This window comes from Ruditapes philippinarum, unplaced genomic scaffold (assembly GCF_026571515.1).
Source record: "Ruditapes philippinarum isolate M1 unplaced genomic scaffold, ASM2657151v2 ctg1063_1_1_1_1, whole genome shotgun sequence".
NCBI classification, from domain to species: domain Eukaryota; kingdom Metazoa; phylum Mollusca; class Bivalvia; order Venerida; family Veneridae; genus Ruditapes; species Ruditapes philippinarum.
The window spans coordinates 98,437-119,812 of record NW_026858757.1 but is presented as its reverse complement, the minus strand read 5'-3'; the positions used below and the strand labels follow the sequence as shown (position 1 = coordinate 119,812).

At 34.1% G+C, this 21,376-nt stretch overlaps 2 protein-coding genes across 2 annotated transcripts; one reads left to right on the top strand and one right to left on the bottom strand.

Moving 5' to 3' along the window:
• The first annotated feature begins 6,977 nt into the window (after positions 1-6,977).
• On the top strand, positions 6,978-10,530 carry LOC132754139 (allene oxide synthase-lipoxygenase protein-like). Its single transcript, XM_060744734.1, has 5 exons — positions 6,978-7,028; positions 7,800-8,040; positions 8,300-8,498; positions 8,632-8,893; positions 9,078-10,530. The coding sequence occupies exons 2-5, from the start codon at positions 7,804-7,806 to the stop codon at positions 10,414-10,416; spliced, it is 2,037 nt and encodes a 678-aa protein (XP_060600717.1). The 5' UTR covers positions 6,978-7,028; positions 7,800-7,803; the 3' UTR covers positions 10,417-10,530.
• Positions 10,531-11,767: 1,237 nt separating this feature from the next.
• LOC132754140 (two pore potassium channel protein sup-9-like) lies at positions 11,768-15,676 on the bottom strand. The gene is made up of 4 exons (XM_060744735.1): positions 15,330-15,676; positions 14,111-14,249; positions 13,001-13,181; positions 11,768-12,697 (listed from the first exon to the last, which is right to left on the bottom strand). The coding sequence occupies exons 2-4, from the start codon at positions 14,225-14,227 to the stop codon at positions 11,898-11,900; spliced, it is 1,098 nt and encodes a 365-aa protein (XP_060600718.1). The 5' UTR covers positions 14,228-14,249; positions 15,330-15,676; the 3' UTR covers positions 11,768-11,897.
• Between the last annotated feature and the right edge of the window lie 5,700 nt (positions 15,677-21,376).

Here is a 21,376-nt window from a genome sequence, read left to right as displayed (position 1 = left end):
ATAGGATAGTTGAAAGGCCTTGTCCAAAGATATGTTGTGCCTAAACATTATGCCAGGACATTATGGCCAATCTTAAATGTTTTTGGACAATTTGACCTTCAAGGTAAAGGCCATTCAGGAGTCAAGGTAAAAAAATTCAGGTCCGTAGGAAGGTGCTAAGGGATGTTGTGTTCAAATATGAATCAAATCCGGTCACTTATAAGGAAGTTATGGCCAATGTTAAAGTTTTCGGACAGATTGACGGAATGACAGACGGACAGTTCAAAACTAATATGCCTCCCTTTGGGGTATGCACAACGTCTTGCAAAGAAATGCTGCTGTGCAAAAACGTTTTAGTTGCTGTGGTAGATTGAAAATTATATTTTCACCATCTGAATTACATATTAAAACCATACACGCACTGCGCTTGTCTTGCTCACAACGAGGTTATGGTGCTCACAACGAGGATTAAAGCAAAAAAGGGTATATCTTCGTTTCTACGAAGACTTTCAGATAATAATTTACGCTGAAGACTTGTGGGCATCTGTTTTTTAGGTTAGAATGCACAAAGCGTCACCAGAATCGACGTTTTCAATGTTAAATTAGGTCCAAAGAGAAGTTGTCTCCAGTTTTCCAGCTACCCCGAGTGACTGCGTCGCACGGTATTTCCATCAAATTGTCCACCAACAGGCAATATCTTTACATGTGCATACTCGGAAAACACATCGCTAGCTAATTGCATTTCGATATTTTTACATAAATGTCTGTAGTCTTCAAAATTTATGAAAACTCACCTTGTTTATCGTGTCACACGTCAAAGATGGGTGCTCACAACGAGGAACGGAAGTTGCTCACAACATTTTTACCGATGGACATTTTTCACTCGTTGTGAGTTAAACGGGCGTGACCTTTCCTATTGTCACAGGTTACTGTACATTTAGGTTCTCATTGACCGCCGTACAGTGACCTACTTTTGGCTCAAAATTTATATCTTTGGCTAATACTCCGTGGAAATTTCATGGAGGTAAATTATCACCATTTTGTGCTTCAAAATTAACTCTTTAAGGGCATGACTGGTGACATGTCCGGGGTCCGTACTCGACAGCGCAAGCTGCATTTTGTGCCCGAAAGGGCGGATGGACCCTCATTAAGCTTTAACTACATACATACATACATACATACATGGTTACAACCTGAATTACAACGTACAGAATGGAATCCAGAAAGATGTATCTGCAAAGAAATCAATTAATTAAGAAAAGAATTGTCCGTAAGATTTTGGTGTCATAATTGCTTTGCATTTTTAAGTATTAATATAAATATAATTTACGTTATAGTAAATCGCTTTCTCCCCGACATTTTACACTACTGAATTAAATTAACTTGTCAATTTCTTTCCCGAAATTTTATTACTTGACAAAAAAAAGTGACAAAAGTCAGTGATCTTTAATTACACAGTCTGCGTGCATTCACGGTAATGGCAAATTTTCATGTGACAAGTGTTAAAATTGGTCAGAAATGACATATCTTAGTCATACACCTGAACAATAAAAGTTGTTGTGCAAAATATTTTAAATCTCTAGATTTTTACGTAAAACAGAACAACATTTTAAAATTTTCTGCAAAAAGCAACAATAGTCCATACGTCTGAAACAATCATCATTTTCTAAATGTTTTGTTTGTTGAAAAAATTAATTTTGAGTTACAAAGTACAGATAGTTTTAATATTTAAAATAAAGCAAAATGACATGTAGAAATTTTAACTTAAACATGAAAACACTGAAGAGCAACATCATTTACCGCTATTTAAATGATGATATCAAAATGACCGACATATGGTCTACGTCTGACACATTAAAACTGATTTTGACTGAATATGTTGTTGTTTCCATGTGTCATACTATATGTTATAGCTTATGACAAATTTTGTACCATAAGTTTCATTTGTTGTTTTCTTTCTCGTTTCAAGGCGTTAAGTACCTAAGTGCCGTGAACTAAGAGAAACCTGTTCAGTATACATTTTGTTTAAAAAGCTCAAAATATTCTGCAGCTTTTGGACTTTTTTTTGAGACAGATCATTTTATTTGTTCAAACAATAGATATAGAACAAAACGTTACTGAACATTTTCGTCATTGACACATTTTTGGCATGTGTATGTGTAAAGAAATTTGAGGCGAAGTCAATGTTATAGATAGCTCATTAAAATATATATGAAAAAGCACAGCGATAATGAAGCGATGCTTAATATCCATGGGGAAATGTAAAGAATGCATTCTCGCGATTCTTAAAGAGAGAGAGAGAGAAAAAACATTTGCTCTATATCCAAAGTATAATACGCAAACATGCAAAACGATAGAAACAAATACATGTGCATGTAGGTGTATAACAATAAAAATGCATTTTCACACGAACAATATACTCAATTACAGTCAAACCTTAAAAAAGGTCATCCAATTAATAGCCCACGCATGGCCTTTATAGACAAGTGATATTTATTTGAAATTTACTATATTGAATTTTTATCAATGCAGACCGGTGTGTCACAGTGCGGTCTTTTATTTGCAGGTGGTCTTTATTCGGTGGTGGTCTTTCACACAGGTTTGACTGTAAGCAATTTAAAAGTTTGTCCGTTAGAGCAAAGCCCCACTCACACGACGAACTTTATTAAAGTGTATGAAGCTATACTGTTATATGCTGCAAAATATTATTTGAATTTTGAAAAAGAATGCTTTGAAATTAACTGTACTGTATAGAGAAATATATTTGTATGTTTCGTACAAAGCTATATATCTGCTGCAAAAATAATAATAATTAATGACCATCGCTTTATAAATATGGCCAACTCATAACCAAGCATGAAAACAAAATCAATTTATTATAATGCATAATGTTTTGTATAACATCGGCTTAACTTAAGTAACATATAAAACATTTGTCATGCAACACGACAAAAAAATCTAGTTTTGCACATTCAATGATTATTATTCTGTATCAATGATGGGATTATACTGTTTTTGAAACAGACCAGAATCATATAAACTTCCGTTACCATACTCGTATGCAGAACTCTCGAGATGAACGTTGTTAGGCAAATGCCACATGAAGTTGTTTTTTTTTCTTCGTAGGATAAAGTGATACTATCTGTCAAATAGCTTTGTCTATATGCGGAAGACAAAACCGCAAAATTGTTTTTAACTTTCGTTACCCTTGCTTGAATTTCTAAGAACAGTCTTGTTTTATCTACTGTATTGTCAATAAAAATTACGAGGGGTAATATCATGTATATGCTTATGTATAAAAAGTTTGTGTTAAAAACACATTTCTATCGTTTTGCAATCAAACAATTTAATTAATTAGTAATTTAACTTCCGTTACTGTTCAGATATATTTTCCCACGACGTCAGCATCAAACATGTACATGGAAGTACAAACACTTTCATATTGCTACATTTCTCCATTCACAGAAATACAGTTCTCACATAGATAACCTTATTTTTCGAATAAAACTTGTTAGAGTTAAATTGTACAGGATATTAATGAGCACTCACCAGTTAACGATCGGAGCTAATTTTGATTTAACATTATAGCAACTCTTTTGCATTTTTTAAAGTATGCTGGCTTCAACTAAAAAATCATTTTAGAGTGTTTTAACAATCTCTTATCATCATGATAGCATAGGTAGGATAACATTTACCAAATGTCACGGAAGTTAACAGTAAAAACCGATTTTCAATATTTATATTATTTAGAAAGAAACAACAACTATTAAACCATCTTCTTGTAAGCCTAAAAAATCTCTATGAACCATTATAGGGAAGTTATACCTTACAATGTTCCTTAACTTTTGGTCACGGAAGTGAAACACGTTTTTTTTACTCAAGGAAACTGTAAGATGGGCTATGATGCTCGTCGACTTAGTAACTTTGATAACATTTAAGGGTAATTTAACAATTTAAAAAACAAATCCACTGATATTATATTTAAAAACACGACATTATTGAACATACCATTATAAAACAAAGTTTAATAACTGTCACGGAAGTTAATACTATTTTGGAGACATAGAAGTATCAAACCAGGCTGTGAGGTTATGAACTGGGCTGGACATGTTACCTCTTTATAAGTAGAAGATATAGGTCTATTTTAGTTACTGGGAAAAGTTTTTTCTTAGAAATTTCAGTAACTGTTGTTAAGACTCATTTGAACTATACCACGCTTACTAGCGACAGGGGAAAAAGACCGATTTTGAATGTTTTTGAGAATGGTGTAAGGTATTAAAATCACATTTTGTCCGGTTTTGGCATATTTGTAGTGTTTTAAGCATTGGCACATTATTTTTACCAAAAAATTGATTTACTAAAGTTATGAATACATTGTAACGTATCCGGGACATCAAAAAATTGCGAAACAGCATGAAATTTTAAAACAACTGGTTTGAACTTAAGAAAAGAATACTTCCAAATGACAGTATGAAAAAAAATCTTGAGAAAAATTGCATTAAAAGCAAATGACGCATGACGAATTGTTAAACAGCTAAACCCTTTAAAACATTTTACCATGTTTATATACAATATCATGTATGTCAAGAGACAAGTCACAAGTTTTTCAACATAATGGAAAAAAACACCCATAAATTACTTTTTAAAAATATTTAAATTCCATATTAGATATAACTTTATAACCCTTTAAGTTGAATATCACGCGCATGCAGTGGACGATATAAATTATAGTGCAGCAAATGTTTTGTTTATGCAGCGAAATTGACAAATACAACATACAAAATAATGTAGTACAGGAGTAATGAAACTGACATATTATGTTTGATTTGACGGAGTTATTTGTTTTTGACATGACGGGACTGGAAATAATTTTGCGATATTTAAGTTAGATTTGATGTAGATTCTATGTTTATACCAATAACTTGTGTCTTATAATTCAGATCATTCGCTCACTTCGTTTTTCTAGAATTAATTGTAAAAAAAACTCAAAATTGACAAAAAAAATGTTGCAACTCTTTTCAAAATTATTTCTGATTTGATTTTTTAAATTATGTTGTGCATATCTTTCTGTTTTAAGTTTCTCAGCAAATTTATGTAAGAAATATGAATTTGCTGTTTTTAGGCTTTTTTCATCCCGGCGGAGTTCCATTAAAGGAGCTCTAGGAGGCTTAAAAACACCAAATCTGGAGTTCTCAAAAACGAGTAGATCAGTGAATGTATTTAACAGAAAGATTATCAAAAGATAATTAAGGCAGAATCCTTAGAAATAAATTCAAATGGTATTTGTGTGCTATTCTTAGCTCGATTCAAGTCAAAAGCGTTGCAACGATATTGACTACAGAAGTGACTGCGAGAAATGAACATTTCAATCTACAATTTGGTAATTACTGAACAATATATAAAAATACATTATCCAGGATATGTGCAACGATTGTATGTGCCGCTGAATTTAGCAATCGGAACACCTCGACAATTATTCATAAATGTCTTTATTCAACGATTGACGGAAAGAGTATATGTGATATATATTTTTGTCACCATTATATAATATTTTATTTGTCCTTTTTATTGGTTTTGTGTAAATATATTATACATGTTTTAGAGTATCTGGTCTGATTTACCGATGTTAAGTACTCGATTCATTATAAAAATGATTGTGTACGCAATATTTTATTCATCTTTTGACATTTTTATTAAATTCTGCGCGTGTTAATAAAACTAATCATCACACACAATTTGACATGATGTATTGTTAGCCCATACCTTTACTGAATATATGTACGTCACAATGCGTTAAGTTTGTTTTTCTATAGTTATCTAAAAGAATATGAATATTTTCACCGAATAAGTAAAATGAATAAATGGATGGATGAATGGATGAATGAATGAATGAATGAATGAATGAATGAATGAATGAATGAATGAATGAATGAAGGAACGAATGAAGGAACGAATGAAGGAATGAATGAATGATGTTTTAGTGTAGAAACCCTTAGATATCTGTAGTTTTTTTTCTTTAGTTGCAGCAATTCATACTGATATCATTTATTTTTGTTCTTTTCCTTTGAAATCTCTTACATTTGAATGTCATGTCTGCAGTTTAATGTTTAAAGCAGCATGCCTTCAGATTCATGCTTATTTTTAATGAAATTTTGAAAATGTATTCAAAATTAAATTATTATGAAAGGAAAACAAGTAATTTACACGTTGCAAGACGGCACTTACAATCCACATATATTACGAAAAAGAGGTCAAAATATGCAAAATAGCTTTTACTGCGTTAGTCAAGCAGTATAAATATTGTTATAAATACTGCAAAATCAGCCATAAATCGCGCATAACATGTGAATAATTACATTTATGAATTATCAATCTTGCATATTTTTATCAATTTCTTCAAATCTTAATGCATTTGTTTCAAGTTTGATTTTACTTGAGATATTTTGACTCATCTGAGGTCATGCAACTATTCCACTGAGTTATTTTGACATGGCGGGACTGGAAATATTTTTTTACATTAATGTTCCATTCGATGTAGGTAATGACTAATAACTTGTGTGAATAATTTCAGATCATTAGCTCACTCCGTTCTTCCAGAATAATTATTATTCTAATTGTGAAAAAGACACAAAACGAGCGTTGTAACCCTTTTCCCTCAAATTTGGCAAAGAATAGCATAAAAATACGATATTTTCTCTCTTTATTTCTGAGTACAATCAAATGTAAATTTCTTAACTTCTTAACAATCTATCGCATATTTTTCGTTTTAAGTGCTGTTCTATCTAATTAACTATTTTAGGCCTTTGGTCCTCAATGGAGTTCCTTTAAATACAACTCAGGGAAATGTTATATTCTGATTTATTCTTATTTTATATCATTACTATTTAAGAACGCTTTCATATCATGACAAATATGTAATCTGACCTGTCAATATGTGGTATTGATATATAAAAACATTATATAAATCATATGTAATAACTTATTTATTACATTATTCGTTTATTCACAATAAACCGCGGTCAGTTGTCGACACAGCTTGTTTTGGTAAAGTAAGTGGAATTTGTTCTTTTTTATCGTTTATATACACTTCTGTAAATCTTTTATTTATTTATTTTTTATTTATTTATTTATTGTTATTCAACAACTAATTCATTCAATGTAGTTATTATTATTCTTAGTTATTAGTAAAATAAATTCATTTATTTGAGATATACATATATTTAATCACTGATTTTCAGTTTATCATTGCTTGCAGATAGTTAGTCTTTTACTTATTTTCATAATTAATTCAACTATTTGATATATTCTTTTATCCTTTTGCGGATATTTAATTAATAATTTTTGTCAGTCTAGTAATTCTTTTAGATATTTGTGATATATTATCTTATAATCTCCTTTATCTATTTAATCACAGATATTTAATTGATGATTTCTTGAGTTTGTTTATTAGCTCATATATGTGTACGATTAAGTCATCTATCTGTTATGTAATCACCTATTCTAGCATTAATATTCAACTTATTAAATTCCTTCATTTATTCATTTAAGTTACCAGTGTCTTTCGTTCATACCTGTAATATATTTATCTATTTATAATAACTGTAAATGAATGTAAAATGTGTCCCCAATTTTGTTACGGTATTTTGTGTTTGAAATAATTTAAGGGTTTGGAGGGTATATGCATTTTGTCAATAAAAACAGCCGCATTTCCATTGAATCAAACAAGACAATTAACAAACATATTTGAACGATTAGTAATATAAACATGACCCATCTAAAAGTAAGTTCTATATCACAAAAATGTAATTTGTTATTTTCAGGAAGATGTTGGGTAGACTCAGTACCAGACTGCGCAGGCGCAGCTCTGCTTTTGCTGGAACCTATAATTACGTTATTTTTGTTCAGACTGGGGACCGGCCCAAAGCAGGCACTGATGCAAACGTATATATAGTTCTATATGGAGAAGGGGACAAGAAATCACCGGAAACAAAACTTGATGTTTTATTTCATGACGATTTCGAAAGAGGTCAATTGGATAAATTCAAGCTAAAGTTTCAACCGGTATATTGTAGAATTGCTTCTTGCAACATGTTTATGATATAACCATTTTTAATTGACGACATAAGAAGGCAATTTATCATCATTTAAAGAGACTACTGTAAAATTATTAACATTTATTTTTTTAACCATTGTTAATCAAAATGTGATCATTGACACAATTTAAATTTCATTTTATTTTAAGACATAGTTAAGTGATCTAAACCTAGTAACATTATTTAAAGGGGGAAATTACGATAAATGTATCTTTTTCATGCTTTAGTTTTCTGAGCTGCAGTATATAGAGATATGGCGAGACACATGCGGCTTTAAGCACGAATGGCACATTGACACAATCATGATCGTAAATAAGGAGACAAAAACCAAGACTGTGTTTCCAATATTTCGCTGGATACGACCAAATTATCGCTACAAATTCTTTCCTCTGGATACCAGTCTCCCTCAGGATGACACATGTACAGGTAATGGTAACCGGGAGTCGTTTCTTTAGAACTGTCATGAAGAGAATCGCACTGGAATAATGAAAATGCTTGATGCTTTTCTTTAAACAATCTTTCTTTTTTCTAATTTCATGATAACTTACTATTTTTACAGACCAACGCCAAAGGGAATTAATAGAAAAGAGAGAATTATATCAACTAGAGCAAAAGGCGCCCGGACTACCCCCTCAAGTTAAAATCCTGCCCCCAGACGAACAGTTTTCATTTGAAAACACTTGGGACATTACCAAGTTGAAGACTAAATTGATCTTGACCAGTAAGATTGTTCAGTTGACCACTGGACGCTGGAAAACCTTAGACGATATAAAGAATGTGTACACCAAGAAAGTGTTTGTGAAACCGTTAAATTTAAACAGGTAAATATTTTTAATCACAATTGATCTACATGAATTACCCGGAAAATAATAACTGTAACATTTATGTGTATATTTTGATAAATGATTTAATATAAATGAATCTGTATTTTTAATATGACTTCCTCATATATTTATTGAACACCAAATCGATTCAGTGACATATATAAATCAATTTATTTTTCAGATGGCGTGACGATGTTGAATTTGGTCGTCAGAGGATTGCTGGAGTAAACAACGTATTCATCCGCCTGTGTCAGAATATTCCCGCCAAATTTATGGTCACAGACGAAATGCTTGAACCATTTCTAGAGGGACTTTCGTTAACACTCGCACTGAGCGACAGGCGAATTTTCATAGTAGATTATGAAATCCTCGAAAACTGTCCAAGAAGACCCGATATTCAAATATGTGAACCAATGGCACTCTTCTTTTTACAAAATGACGGTTCACTAGTTCCTATAGCCATTCAGCTTCGTCAAGTTCCGTCAGACGACAATCCAGTGTTTCTGCCTACAGACCCACCATACACTTGGATTATGGCCAAAATGTGGTTCAACAACGCAGATGCGTGCGTTCATCAAGCGATTACACATTTAGGTTTCACTCATTTGGTAATGGAAGGTATAATCACCGTTACACACAGACAACTTTCACAGTCACATCCGGTTTTTAAACTTTTGGCGCCACATTTTCTTTACCTCATTAACATAAACGCCAGAGCGTTAGAAAAGATTATGGGTCCTTCTGGATGGATAGAAGAAATAATGGCAATAGGAGTGGCCGGCTTTCACGAGTTGATACGACGATACAAAGCAAAGTGGAATCTTGACACTGATGGAACACTTCCGATGGATCTTGCGCAACGCGGAGTAGATGACCCGGAAATACTGAGACAATACCACTTCCGGTCGGATGCTGTAATGCTTTACGAAGCTCTAAGAACGTACGTTTCTAAATATCTAAGGATCTATTACGACACTGATGATAAAATTTTAGCCGATGAAGAAATTCAAAAGTGGCGGGAAGAAATGGTGGAGTCCGAGGCGAATGGTGGGTTAGGCATTTTAGGTATTCCAGGAAATTCTGGAAAATTCATCAGCAAACCACAACTGATCACTGTGTGCACTTGTCTAATCTACACATGTAGCGTAGGCCATGCTGCAACAAACTTTAAACAATACGACGAGTATGCGTTTCCTCCAAATTATCCGACGAAATTAAGCGGTTGCCCACCAAGGAGTAAAGATCCACTGACTGAAGATGATGTTCTTGCAGCTCTCCCGGACAAGCAGACGACTCTTAATACAATGATTATCACGAAGATTTTAAGCCAGAAAACGGGCAGATCTCTGGGAGATTTTGAAGTGAATTACGTGTATGATCCTGCAGCGGTACAAGTTGTAAAGGAGTTTAGAGAAGATCTGAAGAGAATAAGTTCTACAATAAAGACCTTAAACAAGTCAAGGAACCCACCATATCCTTATCTAGACCCGGCTAATGTGCCTAATGCTGTAAGCGTTTAGGGAAAGTATGGCGTAAAACAATTAGCCCCGCCTTATTCTACTTGTTGCTAGGTCAACTGCTCAAGAACATGACCATGCGTTCTTTTGTGTAATTCACGTCAACCATCTGTGCACATTGGTGAGGGCAAAAGTTGTCTAATTTCAGACATTGTTACGCACTATAAAATTATAATTTCCTAGGCAACGTTTAAGGAACGTTACATTCAGGTTATTAAAACATTGTAAGGTAGTATAGTACAGAAACATTGATTAAACATACAAAATATTTTAATGATTTCTAGTACAATGTCTAATAAATTTCTTTCTTTTGCAATATCCTTTTAAACATACATGACTAAACAATGCACATATATGTATAGCAATTATAAGTTTATAACAATATACAAAGTCAATGGTCTTAAAAAACACATGATTTTAATCAATAAATAGTGTTAACTTCTATTGCAAATGAGCCATTGCACGTAGATGACTATAGTTGTAACAAATGATCAATTTTTCTCTCAAAGATACTCTGTATAACAATTGTAAAATCTTGATTAGAAAATACATTTGTTAAGCCTTTGTGTTGGCATGGTAACGGTGGGTTTCCAGCATCCAACCAGCATTCACTCACATATTTATATCATTTTTGAGAGGTATTGTAACAACATTATATATAGTGTCAGATTTGCAATGATTTGTTTCAGATGAGTATATTATAAATCTATGTGACGTGAAATACATTTAACGGAATTTTGTTTGTTTGTTTATAAGTTTTACGACGATTTAAAAACATATTTTTGTCATTTCTCGGAGGTCAGTCCACCTAACCGGGATAACTCTCCAGTAATTACTAATTTCTCCATAAGTGGCCGACAAAGTCAATCCTTTATGATTTCTCAATAAGCGATTTATCGGCACTTTATGTGTCACATGGGGTAATCATTTGTAAATAAGTAACAGAAACCATGTCACACGCCGGAAGGCTTACATAAAATCTAATGTACACGAGCCCTGTTCAGACAAAAAGTTTGGATGTGTATTGTTCAATACAAGAATAAAGCTTCAATCCAGATAATTATTTTACATTAGCCTTTAGAACCACATTCAGAGTTACTAGATGAATGCTAAGTTATCAGCATGACCAAGTTAACATAATAACTGCAAAGGTTCAACAATAGCGTGTTCCGAGTAAAATTCCGGTCAAAATACACGTATAAAATGTTCAATGCAACCAGTAAATCTATCGACAACCGTATGTGGTTCTATAAATACCGGTAATACAATGTTCGTTTGTCATTCTATAAGTAAATTATTATCCAGAACAAGACTGTATTGGACCTTTATAGATCTGTAGACAGCGATTTTTCGAGGCATATCCAGATAATGGTACTCTGCTTCGTCAACATCGTCAACATCACTACCATCTTGATTTGCGAGCGGTACTAGTTTGCGGGCGATATTAAATATAGCACTGAATTCTTTTATCATTTGCCGACTTCTCAAAGAGAGTTTCTTTTTGAATGGTATTGAAGGAATGAGTCACCTTCCTCGCTGCTGTCGTCTCGTCCATAATTGTTCTTTCCACTTGTTGTCGTAAAAATAGACTGATTCCGACGACGGTTATTTTGTACTTCCTTTCCTCGGTTTGAACTCCATTTGTAACAAGAGCACGAACAAACAGAAATTACCTCACTGTATTCAACCGCGGCGCGTTCTTGCGCGTTTGAGACAACGTGCACATTTCCATTTGATGTTATAACGTCGCCATCGAGGTGAATAGCGTTTTGCGCAGCTGCAGCGGCTTCGAGTTCGTCTCTTCGTTCATCTTCGGTATTCATCGTTAAAAATCGTAGCACCAGTAAATTCATAGCAGCAGATATTACTGTTAGGCCAAACAGTATAAAAATCAAACTGAAGACGACGTAATGAAGTTTTTCTTGCAAAGCGTCATCTTTTTGTAGCGCAACATAATCACCAAATCCAATAGTTGTCAGCGTTATAAAACAGTAATACAGTGAATCTAGAAATCCCCAATGCTCATAGTGGTCAAACATTAATGCACCGGAAGTTAACACGAGCGTCGATAGGTTCATGGTGACAAGTATCACGTGAGTTTCTGGCACTGTTCTATTGCGGAGCTTCAAACATTTTCTGATCTTTTTCAATGTATAGGTGATGAAAACATTAAGCCTCTCTCCCACACTCTGGAACATAATAATACACAGGGGGATCCCGGCAACAGCGTAAAACATACAGAAAATCTTCCCGCCAACTGTCTGTGGTGTACTGTGACCGTATCCTAGAACATATGAAGAATCAGACTATGTATCTTGCTAGATAATTTGACTGAGCACGATGTTTCAGAATTCTAGATTGTGTTCATGATATACAACTGTATGTCCATGTAGGAAAATGAATAAAGTGCAGGCGTATTAAGTTATTCTGAGAAATACTTAATGTTGTGTTAAAATATGATTTAAAACAAAAAAGAAATTCGTAATAGGCAATAAAATTGATAGGGTGAAAAAGCAGACGACAAATTGATTAAAATAAAACCCTTTTTCTGCGTATTGTTTTGGGACAAAGTAAAACGCAGTCTTACCAATGACTGTTACGACTGTGAGAGCGAAGTAGAAAGACCCGCTGAATTTCCACTGTATGCCCGAATAGTAGGGAACAGTTCTCTCCACGTTTTTACGTAATATCTCGAAGTCCGTCGGCGTCATGTTGTATTTATTTCTGAACATCATTTCATCTTCCAGTAAGTCAGCACGACGCTCAACCTAGTCAATGAAATGTAAAAATACATTGTACATGTATATAAAATAATCTGGTAAATGTACTGTAATTTGTCCATATGAAATAATTATACTAAAACGCCTTAACTTGCTCGTGTAACCAAAATGAATCGAGAAAACTAGAAGCACTGAGTTTCTGACAAATAATTTTTAACAAAACTGCATTGCTTTCACATGTTATTTAACATATTTAACATATTTCAATTATGAAACGTTATATAACAGACTCAATTGCTGACAAATACCATATAAATGTACCATATTTGATTGCTGACAAATATATTAAACAATCGATTGCTGACAAATATCATATTAAAACACTTGATTTTGACAAATATCATATTAAACACTTGATTGCTGACAAATATCATATGATATAACATACTTGATTGTTCAAAATATTAAATACTTGACAAATATCGTATTAGATACTTGATTTCAGATATATATCATGTCACATACTTTATTGCTGGTGGAGTAAGATCTCAGGTGCTCATCCGTTCGTTTTTGGCACGAAATGGCACCTGAATAGAACCAACGACTACTGTAAGCTAGCTTGATAACTCCTTCACATATAAAAAATTCCGAGTACATGGGTTCGAACTAACAGCGTTGAGGGACAGTTGGTTTGAAGTTAATGACCTTAACCACCCGACCACGGACTCCTATTTACCATTAAATGGAAAATAAAACATGTACCAAAAGCTTATACCTGTAATTTCAACATAGTTCTTTAAACACTGCACAGAACTACAAAAGAATTACTTTTCAGGCAGGGATCCAGGAATGTTGCCACAGGGGGGTCATCAAATATATTTATGCATATTCCAGAGAGGGTTAGGTATTTTACTTTTTCAGTAATTTGTAGTAACCAAAGCGCTCGGTTAAAGATGCACTAACACTACAATACTCACCTCGTATCTCGACTCAAGGGCATCAAACAACGCCGCCCCGACCAGCAGGTACGTGAACGTGCACACAATCAGTGACAACGTGCGCACGTTCTGACGCTTCATAATCTTCGATTTCATTGGTTAATTTGTCTTCTGCTTTCTGGAAATCAAAAGAAAGTCACATAAATAAAAGTACTAGATTCAAACACCACAACAGTGATAACGCCTGCATGTACTGGTATTTCAACTGGAAGTCACTTTTTATTGTGAAATATTGATTTTCTTGTAAAAATACGTATCTTTTGTCGACTGTCTGAACTTTATTAACGGAAGTATTTCACAACATAACTACAGTCCACTACACAATATCCTTCTGCCGAGAAATAGGCGTCGATAAACAAAGAATATCTTTAAAACTTATCATACAAAAGGAAGCAAATAGAGTCTACATGTACATAAATATATTGTTTTAACCTTTACCACACTTAATATCTTAAATGAACTTGTCTTTATTTCAATATGGACATAGCCATTCTTATGTTTAGGGAAAGTTTTCCTCTATACTAACTGAACCATGATCAGACTAGTTATCAACTGAGAAATCAGCCTTAATTGTTGTCTCAGTCCCTGAAAGGGCACTTTACGGACGTTAACTTGCTTCCATGCAGTACCGATCAATTTCAATGTCTGTTTATTCCAGTGAGTAGCTTAGAAATGATCTATGTATAAAGTAAATATTCTTCATTTGGAACACACGCGTTTCAAAACACTTATAACCATTAACATACATACATTTGTATATGTTTATCAGCATCCTGTTGTATTACAAAATATAATTATGTAATAGAAAGAGCACCGAAACACGAGGCTATCTGATTTGTACGAGGGGGCGTAGCCCCCGAGTATTAATCAGATTGCCGAGTGTTTAGGTGTTCTTTCTCTTTTGTATCATAGTCAAACATGACAGCACGTTCCCTGTTGTCATCATATGAAACCCCTGAAAAAATGAACCAATGAACGAGCATTTGAATATGATATTTCTGCCCCTTTCCCTTTCTCTGCCGTCACAATAAGTAAACCCCAGCAAAAATGAACCAATCAACGGGCATTGTCTGGAGTGCGGGTAACTAATACCTGCACTCCAGTTAACGCACTGTGCATGTATATGTATACGATTTAACTCTGACACTTTTTCAACAGAAAGGTCCCCAAACTATGATACAACTAAATATAACCATACCTCTTATAACACGATCGACCGTTTTAACACATTCCTTCTTTCTTTCTAAAATCGTTCATTTCCGAATATTTCTAAACAGCCGACTACACTTTACATTCGTTATGTCGGTCTGTTATTCCATTTATTTTTAACGCAGCCATATTAAACTTGACATCTTCTCCAGGCGTCAGATCTGTTTAGGCTGCTATAGGAAATCGATTTGTCCGTATACACACGCTCTTAATTTGTATCTAAACAGACAATCGATCGTAAGCTGCCTCTAACATTCAAATGTTATTGTCTAACAAGGTATCGGAAATTCCGTGTACCTTTACAAGTGCGAACATTTTATGCAGCTGCCAAGTTATGTAACGAATTTTTCAATACACAAGGAAAATGCTGAAGTTAAGAGAGAAGAACTCTGAAAAGCACTGTTGGAAATTTCTTCACATATTAAAAACTGTACAATGTTTATGAAGTTAAACGTCAGTAACTTACAGAAAAAGAATTAACTGTACTTTCTTACATTAGCATTTTTAAAGCTCCTCATTTGTTACATAACTAGCAACTAATTATAAATAATGTTTTCAATTACGTAGAAATAAAAACTTTGAGGATGTTAATATTTAGGCATTTAAGAATAAAACCCTAGTAAAATCGATTTTTTCAACGTGAAAGGGAAGGAGGTCACATAAATTAGGGTTACTGGTATTAATTAATTACTATATATACCTCTTACCTGAGCCTGTTATTATATAATTATGTTCTGATCGGTTTTTAACCTACAATCTAACAAGAATCCAGCCAACATATAGTTCGGTAACTTAAGATTTCAATTACAATCAAGGCTTCATTTTTGCTACCGGAAAACCCACATATTTACTAAATGAAGCACATTTTTGTGATCCACATTTCTTAATTGTGCCAATTTATCAGTTGTCATTTTCCTTTTATTTGTTTTCAACGTTGAAATAATGGCACTGCATCCATATTAAAGATGATATATCCGAATTTATTTTATATGTGATATTAAATGGCCTTAATTTATAGTGATATTATCTGTCACTTAATTAAAGCAAATGGTCTCTTTATACAGGCGACAATGTCTGATTTCTCGAACTAACCAGCACTGGTGTCACATTAGGAAAGATGGTCCTAATTCTACTGATACCAGTGGTGGTATAATTAAACAATACCCAACACTAAATCAATGTAATGTTATATAGTTTATTAATAACTAGCTGGTAATAGAGCATTTATAACTAAACAAAACATTGAAATAAAAATACATGATTTAAGGTTATCAATTATTATTGTTTTAATAAAAACTTTCTACGTAGAACTCTCTAAAATAAAACCAAGTATTAGTAGTAATTAAGATGTTTTTCATAACGTTTTTAAAAGTTTTTTTTTTCTTTTACATTTAAAAAAAGCCAAAATTGTCCTGTATCTACTCAAATCAAAGTGTTTATATTCCAAACTGACTGCAAATATTAGTTTGTTTATAAAAAATAAGCAATTAAAATGCAAAAATATCTATATTTATTCTCTGAATGAAAAATACAAAATGTCCATACCAGGGTTAACAGTGTACATAACTTGTAAACTAGCTGATGAACTACACTGGTGTAACCTGTACAATAAGTTAGCTGATTAGATACAATGGTGTAACCTGTACAATAAGTTAACTGATTAACTACACTGGTGTAATTTGTACATGAAGTTCACCATTTAACGCCCTTGTAAACTCTACATGTATAAAAATTGTCTCCTGACCATTAAGATCAATGATTTGCCACACTAATATAGACATGTTTTAAACTTTCAACACTGTACCTTGTACTAAACCAATAATTTGAAACTGTACATTTATCAAATTTTTATTAACCTGTACTTAAGTTCACTAATTACACTTTTGTAACCTGCACTTAAAGTTCATGCATTATCACACTATAGCAGTTAACATATATATCACACTGATGTAACATGTACTATACATCATACTGTTGCAGCCTGTACAGCCTTTTACCTCACTGTTGCATTGTTCCCTCAAATTCAAGTTAGTAATTTGACTTTGCCATAAGTATTTTATACAAAACATACAATTTTAGCTACATTTGACTAAGGTATATAAAATTAAAACTATATAAAAAGTGAAAGACATGGAGCTAATAATATATCAATATAAACATCAAAAACATAAACATCAACAACAAAGTGTATACGATAAAATACATTTACACATCAACATTTACAATAAAATATTTAACAAACATTATCATTACAAATAAATGTTTATTCTTCCGTGATAACAAATAATTTTCAAGACAATAAGAAGACCTCAAAATGATTTCAATTTTTAGTAACATATATTAAAATGGTGATGTTAAAGCTACAAAATAACTATGTAAAATTTGGAATGAATTTAATATTATCACAGTTACAAATAAAATGTCATGATTAACCTAAAGATATTTAACAAACATAGGTCATGATGGGTCTTTAAAGCTGATATTATAGTATAAACAATGTCATGGTGGCTTTTATGTAATAAATAATGTCATGGTGGGTCTTTTAGTCTTAAAATTTATCATAAAATATGTCATGATGGGTTTTAAAAGCTTCCATTATGTCATAAAATATGTCATGATGGGTCTTTGAAGCTAACATAGCAAGATAAACCATGTCATAATGGATATTTAAAGCTTTCATTATACAGTCGACATTGTATTAAGAGACCACTCAAGGGACTGCCAAAAAGTGGTCTCTTAATAAAGTGGTCTCTCAATAGAATTCTAGAAAATTCGAGACTTTTTTATATTACAAGTCATAGATATAATAACATCTTTTTATAAAAACAAAAACTGTACAATAGATCATTTTTCATGCAATGAGTTTTAAAATTCTTGATTTTTTTTCAGCAATTAGTTTTCACACTACCCCGATTTCAAAACATTAAAGTTTTAGAGATCTTAGATTATTTTTTTTGTCGAAGGGTCATATTTAATGGGGTACTACATGTACTTTAAAAAGCATCAGATGAGCACCTACACCATCAGCAATGAAAGTCTCGGTTCTGTAATGTTTAGTCCACTACGTTTCACGATTTTATTTCGACTACAAACGATGGCATTTGCTATTTACTCAGACTCAATTCCATGCACGATTTCCTCATTCAATTTATCCGGTATTAGTTTAAACAATATTTTTTATTGATAATCCACACATTTACATAATAAACAAGATATGTTTGTAAAACATGTATCAGCAGCCAATTATTCATGTGATAAGGTAATTATGCATGACTTCTGACCCAGTGATCAAACAATTAATAAGGGTTATCAAGTATCTACTGGTCATGACCTTGACCTTTGACCCCTTGACCCAAAACTCAATAGGGGTCATCTGCTGGTCAAGACCAATCATCATACAAAGTTTGAAGTTCCTAGGCCTAAGCATTTTTAGTTAATTGATCAGAAACCGTTTTTACTTACAAGGTCAATGTGACCTTGACCTTTGACCCCTTGACCCCAAAATCAATAGGGGTCATTTGCTGGTCATGACTCATCACCATGCCAAGTTTGAAGTTCCTAGGCCTAAGGGTTCTTTTATTATTGATCCGAAACCGTTTTAACATACAAGGTCAATGTGACCTTGACCTTTGACCCCAAAATCAATAGGGGTCATCTGCTGATCAGAACCAATCACTATGCCAAGTTTGAAGTTCCTAGGCCGAAGCGTTCTTTAGTTATTGATCAGAAACCGTTTTTACTTACAAGGTCAATGTGACCTTGACCTTTGACCCCTTGATCCCAAAATCGAAAGGGGTAATCTGCTGGTCATGAAAAATCACCATACCAAGTTTGAAGTTCCTAGGCCTAAGCGTTCTTAAGTTATTGATCAGAAACTGTTTTTACTTACAAGGTCGATGTGACCTTGACCTTTGACCCCTTGACCCAAAACTCAATAGGGGTCATCTGCTGGTCACCACCAATCATCATACAAAGTTTGAAGTTCCTAGGCCTAAGCGTTTTTAGTTAATTGATCGGAAATCGTTTTTACCTACAAGGTCAATGTTACATGACCTTTGACCCCTTGACCCTAAAAACAATAGGTCATCTGCTGGTCATGACCAATCACCATACCAAGTTTGAAGTTCCTAGGCCTAAGGGTTCTTAAGCTATTGATCGGAAAGCATTTTTACCTACAAGGTCGATGTGACCTTGCCCTTTGACCCCTTAACCCCAAAATCAGTAGGGGTCATCTGCTGGTCATGACCAATCACCATACCAAGTTTGAAGTTCCTAGGCCTAAGGGTTCTTTAGTTATTGATCGGAAACTGCTTTTACCTAAGAGGTCAATGTGACCTTGACCTTTGACCCCTTGACCCCAAAATCAGTAGGGGTCATCTACTGGTCATGACCAATCACCATACCAAGTTTGAAGTTCCTAGGCCTAAGGGTTCTTTCGTTATTGATCGGAAACTGTTTTTACCTAAGAGGTCAATGTGACCTTGACCTTTGACCCCAAAATCAATAGGGGTCATCTACTGATCATGACCAATCACCATATCAAGTTTGAAGTCCCTAGGCCTAAGGGTTCTTTCGTTATTGATCGGAAACCATTTTTACCTACAAGGTCAATGTGACCTTGACCTTTGACCCCTTAACCCCAAAATCAATAGGGGTCATCTACTGATCATGACCAATCACCATATCATATTTGAAGTCCCTAGGCCTAAGGATTCTTTCGTTATTGATCGGAAACCGTTTTTACCTACAAGGTCAATGTGACCTTGACCTTTGACCCCTTGACCCCAAAATCAATAGGGGTCATCTGCTGGTCATAACTAATCACCATACCAAGTTTGAAGTTCCTAGGCCTAAGGGTTCTTTTGTTATTGATCGGAAACCGTTTTTACCCAAGAGGTCAATGTGACCTTGACCTTTGACCCCAAAATCAATAGGGGTCATCTACTGATCATGACCAATCACCATACCAAGTTTGAAGTTCCTAGGCCTTAAGGTTCTTTACTTATTGATCGGAAACCGTTTTTGCTTACAAGGTCAATGTGACCTTGACCTTTGACCCTTTGACCCCAAAATCAATAGGGGTCATCTACTGATCATGACAAATCACCATACCAAGTTTGAAGTTCCTAGGCCTTAAGGTTCTTTAGTTATTGATCGGAAACCGTTTTTGCTTACAAGGTCAATGTGACCTTGACCTTTGACCCCTTGACCCCAAAATCAATAGGGGTCATCTACTTGTCATGACCAATCACCATACCAAGTTTGAAGTTCCTAGGCCTAAGGGTTCTTTAGTACTCACTCGGAAACCATTTGGTCTACGGACTCAAGTTTGAAGTCCCTAGGCCTAAGGGTTCTTTCGTTATTGATCGGAAACCATTTTTACCTACAAGGTCAATGTGACCTTGACCTTTGACCCCTTAACCCCAAAATCAATAGGGGTCATCTACTGATCATGACCAATCACCATATCAAGTTTGAAGTCCCTAGGCCTAAGGGTTCTTTCGTTATTGATCGGAAACCGTTTTTACCTACAAGGTCAATGTGACCTTGACCTTTGACCCCTTGACCCCAAAATCAATAGGGGTCATCTGCTGGTCATAACCAATCACCATACCAAGTTTGAAGTTCCTAGGCCTAAGGGTTCTTTTGTTATTCGGAAACCGTTTTTACCCAAGACGTCAATGTGACCTTGACCTTTGACCCCTTGACCCCAAAATCAATAGGGGTCATCTACTGATCATGACCAATCACCATACTAAGTTTGAAGTTCCTAGGCCTTAAGGTTCTTTACTTATTGATCGGAAACCGTTTTTCTTACAAGGTCAATGTGACCTTGACCTTTGACCCTTTGACCCCAAAATCAATAGGGGTCATCTACTGATCATGACAAATCACCATACCAAGTTTGAAGTTCCTAGGCCTTAAGGTTCTTAAGTTATTGATCGGAAACCGTTTTTGCTTACAAGGTCAATGTGACCTTGACCTTTGACCCCTTGACCCCAAAATCAATAGGGGTCATCTACTTGTCATGACCAA